Consider the following 9,368-nt stretch of genomic DNA (forward strand, 5'->3'; position numbering starts at 1 on the left):
GCTCGTGCTCGTACACGTGCAAACGTGCTTTACTAAAGCCCACCTCTCCCAAATGGGCCATGGACGGCAAGCGTGCCGCTCCTAGACGTGGTACGGTTGCACTCACACTGGTCAAAGGAACCAGACTTTAGCCGTTAAATGTGCTTGGGCACGGTACGGATGGACAGTGGGAGTGCGCCCTTAATAATATTCCATGCAGCTTAACTTGGCCACTGTTTCTTCCCTCGCTCTCGTGAAATTCCACAGTCAACGTTGAACGGTGACACATTTGTAGCCCGGCGTCCGCACTGATGCTAAAGAGACACGAGCACGCTGTCAGTCAAAGGGAGGCCGGCTGCTCTTGTGTTGTGTCATTCAGCAGAAACAGAAGTAACATGTGTGTGTGAAGCTGGTGGGGAGGGGCGTTCATATGCAGAGAAACAACGCGACTGCACTTAACGACAGCTATAATGCCTTTCTGCACGCAGAGGACGTCATTTTGACGACAATAGGTGACGGTTTAGACAATAAAAGGTGATGGTTAAGTTAAGACGACTGAAGGAGATGGATGACGGTTAACCGAACCGAAACAACTGCAAGAACAACTGCCAGGCACGAAGATTTTTTCTTGCCTGGCTGCATGCATTGTGTCGTTACGTCAGAGCTACTCATAGAGTCCAAAAGTCCATATCGTCACGCAAATACCTACAAGTGGAGGTGTCGGTTTACCACCTTTACTGTACACCCCTGCTGAGAGATAATTCAGTGTGGGTTTGTCATTTCACATGCATTTAATCCATTTACAACGTACTGTGTATATATATATATATATATATATATATATTACTATTTCATACTATATATGAGTGTGAAATGAACAACTGTGCCCCACACGACAGAGAGAAGCACTGATGTTTCAAATACCGGCCAAGTTTGGACGCAGTCTGAGTCCAAAGTCTCAGTAAGTTGCGTTTAAGATCTTCCAATAAATACACAGAGAGACGAAGCAGCTAAAGAAAACACTTCCCAGCTTCTGTGTGTGTGTGTGTGTGTGTGTGTGTGCGTGTGTGTGTGTGTGTGTGTGTGTAATCTAACGCAGCTGTGCTCTGCTGAGTCACTACCCAAACAAACCGTCTGGTTCACTTCCGGTGATGAGAAGAAGTCGCTGGGAGACAGAAACGCGGGGTCAGAAGGAGGAAGTCACTTACTGTCTTTGGGGACGACGGGGCTGGACGATCCCCCCGCGGAGCCCCTCCCCACCGGGCTGGAGTGCTTGGGCCCCCGGCCGGGGATCTTCAGCCCGCTGGACTTGAGCATGTTCATTCTGCAGAATCAGGGAGACGGGCCGGGACCTGAGAGCTCCTCCCCGGGGCGACGAAGGCTGGAGGATGAGGCACTAGACGGAGTGGGAGCGGTGGCCGTCGCTCTCCATGTTTAGCTGTTGGGATGAAAACGGGAACATTTACAGAAGCAGAGCGAGGGGCGGTCCGCACCAACGGTTCCCACGGGTTTGGTCCGAGGACCCCCAAAGACCTGTCAGACGCACGCACGTAGCCTCCCTCGTCATAAACCCCAAAGTATGTTCCAGATTTATAACAAATAAATTCCCATTCATTATATTAAACCGGATACTGTTTGTTTGTTTTTCCTAAAATTGAACTGGAACTGTTATGGTTGGTTCGGTCACCAGTCGTACTAGCCTAATGCTAGCGTACTACTGGGCAACGAGGCTAAATGTTTCAACTGTTTATCCATTAACGTTGCTGTTAGCTAACAACAACGGTTTACCCAGAATGTTTAGCTAACTATTTTTACCATTTTAGCTTAAGCTAAAACTACTGGATAAATGGTTAAACTGGTCAATACTATATTAAGCATTTATCCAGTACTTTAAGCTAACTATTTTAACCATTTATCCAATACTTTAAGCTAACTATTTTAACCATTTATCCAATACTTTAGCTAACTATTTTAACCATTTATCCAATACTTTAGCTAACTATTTTAACCATTTATCCAGTACTTTAGCTAACTATTTTAACCATTTATCCAGTACTTTAGCTAACTATTTTAACCATTTATCCAGTACTTTAGCTAACTACTTTAACCATTTATCCAGTACTTTAGCTAACTATTTTAACCATTTATCCAGTACTTTAGCTAACTATTTTAACCATTTATCCAGTACTTTAGCTAACTATTTTAACCATTTATCCAGTACTTTAGCTAACTATTTTAACCATTTATCCAGTACTTTAGCTAACTATTTTAACCATTTATCCAGTACTTTAGCTAACTATTTTAACCATTTATCTAGTACTTTAGCTAACTACTTTAACCATTTATCCAGTACTTTAAGCTAACTATTTTAACCATTTATCCAATACTTTAAGCTAACTATTTTAACCATTTATCCAATACTTTATCTAACTATTTTAACCATTTATCCAGTACTTTAGCTAACTACTTTAACCATTTATCCAGTACTTTAGCTAACTATTTTAACCATTTATCCAGTACTTTAGCTAACTATTTTAACCATTTATCCAGTACTTTAGCTAACTATTTTAACCATTTATCCAATACTTTAGCTAACTATTTTAACCATTTATCCAGTACTTTAGCTAACTATTTTAACCATTTATCCAGTACTTTAGCTAACTATTTATCCAATACTTTAGCTAACTATTTTAACCATTTTAGCTTAAGCTAAAACTACTGGATAAATGGTTAAACTGGTCCATACTATATTAACCACAAATACAGTACTTTAGCTAACTATTTTAACCATTTATCCAGTACTTTAGCTAACTATTTTAACCATTTATCCAGTACTTTAGCTAACTATTTTAACCATTTATCCAGTACTTTAGCTAACTATTTTAACCATTTATCCAGTACTTTAGCTAACTATTTTAACCATTTATCCAATACTTTACCTAACTATTTTAACCATTTATCCAGTACTTTAGCTAACTATTTTAACCATTTATCCAGTACTTTAGCTAACTACTTTAACCATTTATCCAGTACTTTAGCTAACTATTTTAACCATTTATCCAGTACTTTAGCTAACTATTTTAACCATTTATCCAGTACTTTAGCTAACTATTTTAACCATTTATCCAGTACTTTAGCTAACTATTTTAACCATTTATCCAGTACTTTAGCTAACTATTTTAACCATTTATCCAGTACTTTAGCTAACTATTTTAACCATTTATCCAGTACTTTAGCTAACTACTTTAACCATTTATCCAGTACTTTAGCTAACTATTTTAACCATTTATCCAGTACTTTAGCTAACTATTTTAACCATTTATCCAGTACTTTAGCTAACTATTTTAACCATTTATCCAATACTTTAGCTAACTATTTTAACCATTTATCCAGTACTTTAGCTAACTATTTTAACCATTTATCCAGTAATTTAGCTAACTATTTATCCAATACTTTAGCTAACTATTTTAACCATTTTAGCTTAAGCTAAAACTACTGGATAAATGGTTAAACTGGTCCATACTATATTAACCACAAATACAGTACTTTAGCTAACTATTTTAACCATTTATCCAGTACTTTAGCTAACTATTTTAACCATTTATCCAGTACTTTAGCTAACTATTTTAACCATTTATCCAGTACTTTAGCTAACTATTTTAACCATTTATCCAGTACTTTAGCTAACTATTTTAACCATTTATCCAATACTTTACCTAACTATTTTAACCATTTATCCAGTACTTTAGCTAACTATTTTAACCATTTATCCAGTACTTTAGCTAACTACTTTAACCATTTATCCAGTACTTTAGCTAACTATTTTAACCATTTATCCAGTACTTTAGCTAACTATTTTAACCATTTATCCAGTACTTTAGCTAACTATTTTAACCATTTATCCAGTACTTTAGCTAACTATTTTAACCATTTATCCAGTACTTTAGCTAACTATTTTAACCATTTATCCAGTACTTTAGCTAACTATTTTAACCATTTATCCAGTACTTTAGCTAACTATTTAACCATTTATCCAGTACTTAAGCTAACTATTTTAACCATTTATCCAGTACTGTTAGCTAACCATTTTAACCATTTATCCAGTACTTTAGCTAACAATTTAACCATTTATCCAGTACTTTAGCTAACTATTTTAACCATTTATCCAGTACTTTAGCTAACTATTACAACCATTTATCCAGTACTTTAGCTAACTATTTTAACCATTTATCCATTACTTTACCTAACTATTTTAACCATTTATCCAGTACTTTAGCTAACTATTTTAACCATTTATCCAGTACTTTAGCTAACTACTTTAACCATTTATCCAGTACTTTAGCTAACTATTTTAACCATTTATCCAGTACTTTAGCTAACTATTTTAACCATTTATCCAGTACTTTAGCTAACTATTACAACCATTTATCCAGTACTTTAGCTAACTATTTTAATCATTCATCCAGTACTTTAGCTAACTATTTTAACCATTTATCCAGTACTTTAGCTAACTATTTTAACCATTTATCCAGTACTTTAGCTAACTATTTCAACCATTTATCCAGTACTTTAGCTAACTATTTTAATCATTCATCCAGTACTTTAGCTAACTATTTTAACCATTTATCCAGTACTTTAGCTAACTATTTTAACCATTTATCCAATACTTTAGCTAACTATTTTAACCATTTATCCAGTACTTTAGCTAACTATTTTAACCATTTATCCAGTACTTTAGCTAACTATTTTAACCATTTATCCAGTACTTTAGCTAACTATTACAACCATTTATCCAATACTTTAGCTAACTATTTCCACCATATTCATTAACCTACTTTTAGCTAACTATTTTAACTTCTTGGCTCGTTTAATATAGTTTTCACACTGACTGACGGACTTTATGAGCATGTGGTATCACAATTGTATTTATTTTTTAAGTAGTTGAACTCTCTCTTTCCCCTGACCCATCGGTAACTGTACCCTGTTGGGAATCAATGATCTAAAGATGCAGACGTGTCACGCAGCCTCCAAACCCGTGTGATTGGACCCGACTGCTTAAGTAGAACACCTCACAACTGGTTTCCATAGGAACAACAACAGTACATGAGAGCACAGGGTGCAAACAATGTGTCGCAGAACAACAATGTAAAGGTATTTTTTACGAAAGGTTTTCAAACATTTGTGCAATTTCCAACCTCATCCTGACTCTTTATCATGACTGTTGTGTGCATACTTGCAGATGTGTGCAGGGTTTCATGCTTAAGGCAGCCGATGAGTCACTAGATAAATCTGAGAGGTGCTAATTGATATAAAAGAAAGAAAAAGTGTTGTTTTTTTACTTGTATTCTTATTTTTTTCCTCATTTCCTGTGAAATACTTTGTACTTTTTCCTTTTCAGGGTTCAGGAACTGCTGACTTTGGAGAAACAATGATCCTCTGATGTGTTTTTTTACAGTACGCAGCTTTCATTTATATTTATGGACTTTACCCTCAAATATAATTAGTCTGAAATACTCCACCGCACCATGCTCAGGCTGGTTTTGCATCTATTTTTAGTCATTTTGCATCTTTTTGTGGTGGTTTTGCATCTATTTTTAGTCATTTTGCATCTTTTTGTGGTGGTTTTGCATCTATTTTTAGTCATTTAGCATCTTTTTGTGATGGTTTTGCATCTATTTTTAGTCATTTTGCATCTTTTTGTGGTGGTTTTGCATCTATTTTTAGTCATTTTGCATCTTTTTGTGGTGGTTTTGCATCTATTTTTAGTCATTTTGCATCTTTTTGTGGTGGTTTTGCATCTATTTATAGTCATTTTGCATCTTTTTGTGGTGGTTTTGCATCTATTTTTAGTCCTTTTGCATCTTTTTGTGGTGGTTTTGCATCTATTTTTAGTCATTTTGCATCTTTTTGTGGTGGTTTTGCATCTATTTTTAGTCATTTTGCATCTTTTTGTGCTGGTTTTGCATCTATTTTTAGTCATTTTGCATCTTTTTGTGCTGGTTTTGCATCTATTTTTAGTCATTTTGCATCTTTTTGTGGTGGTAAATATGTTCACATCTGTGTCGTTGGCTGATTACAGCAAACTTAAAAGGTAGGAATTAATGACATGTAGGTGCAACTCCAAAATAATGTAATATACACTAACACTACTACTACACTACAGCTGCAGTGCCCCTGAGCAAGGCAAGGAGCCTTCACCTGGAGCATCCAAACACTGACATAGCACAGAGAGACACCTCCATATTAAATCTGGCATGTTTTTAGTTCAGTTTTAGTGATATTTACCTCTGTTAAATCTATTTTTGACCCTTTTTAATCCACCTTGTATCCAGGTTAACTAAAACTCTGCAACCCAACTGACCTATTATTGGGATAACAAATAAATACTTTGCACTTTTTCCTTTTCAGGCTTCAGGAACTGCTGACTTTGGAGAAACAATGGTCCTCTGATGTGTTTTTACAGTACGCAGCTTTCATTTATATTTATGGTCTTCGTTCCTACTTTACCCTCAAATATAATTACCAATAAAAAAAGCATATTATACTGGGGATTTGTTTACATTTAGGAGTCTGAAATACTCCACCGCACCATGCTCAGGCTGGTTTTGCATCTATTTTTAGTCATTTTGCATCTTTTTGTGGTGGTTTTGCATCTATTTTTAGTCATTTTGCATCTTTTTGTGGTGGTTTTGCATCTATTTATAGTCATTTTGCATCTTTTTGTGGTGGTTTTGCATCTATTTTTAGTCATTTTGCATCTTTTTGTGGTGGTTTTGCATTTATTTTTAGTCATTTTGCATCTTTTTGTGGTGGTTTTGTATCTATTTATAGTCATTTTGCATCTTTCTGTGGTGGTTTTGCATCTGTTTATAGTCATTTTGCATCTTTCTGTGGTGGTTTTGTATCTATTTATAGTCATTTTGCATCTTTTTGTGGTGGTTTTGCATCTGTTTTTAGTCATTTTGCATCTTTTTGTGCTGGTTTTGCATCTGTTTTTAGTCCTTTTGCATCTTTTTGTGGTGGTTTTGCATCTGTTTTTAGTCATTTTGCATCTTTTTGTGGTGGTTTTGCATTTATTTTTAGTCATTTTGCATCTTTTTGTGGTGGTTTTGTATCTATTTATAGTCATTTTGCATCTTTCTGTGGTGGTTTTGCATCTGTTTATAGTCATTTTGCATCTTTCTGTGGTGGTTTTGTATCTATTTATAGTCATTTTGCATCTTTTTGTGGTGGTTTTGCATCTATTTTTAGTCATTTTGCATCTATTGGTGGTGGTAAATATGTTCACATCTGTGTCGTTGGCTGATTACAGCAAACTTAAAAGGTAGGAATTAATGACATGTAGGTGCAATTCCAAAATAATGTAATATACACTAACACTACTACTACACTTCAGCTGCAGTGCCCCTGAGCAAGGCAAGGAGCCTTCACCTGGAGCATCCAAACACTGACATAGCACAGAGAGACACCTCCATATTAAATCTGGCATGTTTTTAGTTCAGTTTTAGTGATATTTACCTCTGTTAAATCTATTTTTGACCCTTTTTAATCCACCTTGTATCCAGGTTAACTAACGCCCGGCAACCCACCTGACCTATTATTGGGATAACATCTGTCACAGTGGATGCATCCTAATTAATAACACCACATTGCTGCATACATCCTTTCATGGTCAGCTTGTCATTTTAATAATGTGCCTGGGAGTCAATGTAGGCCGGTGCCCAAGTGGAGCATGGCCTACAAATCAGGGCTCAAGGGCCATTAGGAAGATATGATGCTACAATAAACAACACACATCTGGCCGAAGCGTGAACACACTGTGTGTTGGAAAAGAAGGGGAAAGCACACCCCATACATTTTGCATTGCATGTGTAATGATAATGGAACCAGATGTTCATGTTTAGAGCCCTTCATCCCATTAAACCTGTCGAGAATTGTGCTTTTTGATGCTAAAATGGGGTGAAAAATAAGGCCTCAGGGTGGATTTCCATAAAGCATAAAGAACAATAGGTGTTCACATGCATTTCCACAGTGGCACTGGTTCTGTGTGATGAGAGGGATGAGGATGCGCACCTCCACAACATGCAACACAACAGCCAGTTTTGATCCATTGTTGTAGCGGCTACTGCGGCAACGTGGTCCCCACACACACACACTGCCCTCCACCTAAACCCCACAGGCTCACACACAAACACACAAAAACACAGAAACGCAGAGGAACACTCACCTTTGCGTGTGAAATTACAGCCTGTGCCAACTTTGTTGCGATGCTCTCGCCAGGAAAAGGGGGATTAGTGAGGCAGCCACTCCCTGGGATGCAAATATGGATGCTGAGCAGGAAAGGGAGAGTCAGCGTGGATCCGCGGATGATGAAGTGCGCCGGGGGGGTGCGGGCTTTAACGGGCGGCCTGTCGCTTCATTTCTCCGGTGTTTTTCTGCAGGAAAGGCAGCTCACAGGCGGGGGGAGATCATCGACGTGTGTCGGCTGTTTTAGTGGCCGGGCAGAGGCGCACGGCAGCTGCGGACGGTGCCCGACACCAAACGCAGCATCAGCAGCACCCAAACGCAACTTTTCCGCTGTGGAGCTCGCGTAAAACAGTCTCCGGCTCCCGGTGGCTGTTTTCCGGCCTCTTCCTCTCACTGTTGTCGGTGTTTTCCCACCGTGGGTGTATGGGTTTGTCGGGTTAGCACAGCCTCTCTCCCTCTCTCTCTCTTTCTGTGACTCAACCCACCGGCTAGACTGAACAAAGGGGCTGGGAAGCAGAGCCTCCTGGGGGAGAGATGAGCGTCAACCAGTCTCATCTCCGTGACGTACTCCCTTTAAAAAAGGGGTGATTCAAGCAGAGTCGTGGTTACCGGTCAAATTACATGACTCACTCACCATGACTCAATGTCATTCCCAATAATTGGTGCTACTGTTTAATTCGGCTTCAATATAAAAAGACAAATTGACGTTTTATTGGCTGTAACTTGCCACATTTATGACAGCTCCCGGTGTTTTTGCACCCGCCTCCACGGCGCACCTTCAAGCGGAAAACACCCGTCGTGCCAGTTATAAAAGTCACATTTTCACACGGATGCAGTGTTGTTTAAAAGATAATGCATAAGCCGAACTGGAAACTGGTTTCCAATGGTCTATAATGCGCTGTTACTTTACAAAAAACACTCTTTTACATTTGCTGATACGAAAGGAAACGTTAAATAGCGAGAAGTCCTATGGTGGTTTGGCGTGGTTCTCGAGCACAGGCACGCTGTGGGCACATATGACATATCTGAACCATAGTGGATGTATTAGAATAATGATACAGTTAATTCAGAGGTTCACACGTGCACCCATAAGCGCGTGGGCGGCTCGTTCTCAGGTTTCTCGGATGCTGTGGGTGGGGTCA

At 38.1% G+C, this 9,368-nt stretch overlaps 1 protein-coding gene across 3 annotated transcripts in view; it reads right to left on the reverse strand.

Moving 5' to 3' along the window:
• Positions 1 to 8,614, reverse strand: part of clip2 (CAP-GLY domain containing linker protein 2) — a 41,148-nt gene extending 32,534 nt beyond the window's left edge. For all 3 annotated transcript variants that reach the window (XM_083926813.1, XM_083926812.1, XM_083926811.1), the window contains exons 1-2: positions 8,207 to 8,614; positions 1,188 to 1,417 (exon numbers count right to left, since the gene is read on the reverse strand). In XM_083926813.1, coding sequence (XP_083782939.1) covers positions 1,188 to 1,302 — 115 coding nt within the window. In that variant the 5' untranslated portion in view covers positions 1,303 to 1,417; positions 8,207 to 8,614. The remainder of the gene's footprint in view (positions 1 to 1,187; positions 1,418 to 8,206) is intronic.
• Positions 8,615 to 9,368: the final 754 nt, after the last annotated feature.

The sequence above is a fragment of the Echiichthys vipera genome (genome assembly GCF_963691815.1).
Source record: "Echiichthys vipera genome assembly, chromosome: 14".
Classification (NCBI taxonomy): domain Eukaryota; kingdom Metazoa; phylum Chordata; class Actinopteri; order Perciformes; family Trachinidae; genus Echiichthys; species Echiichthys vipera.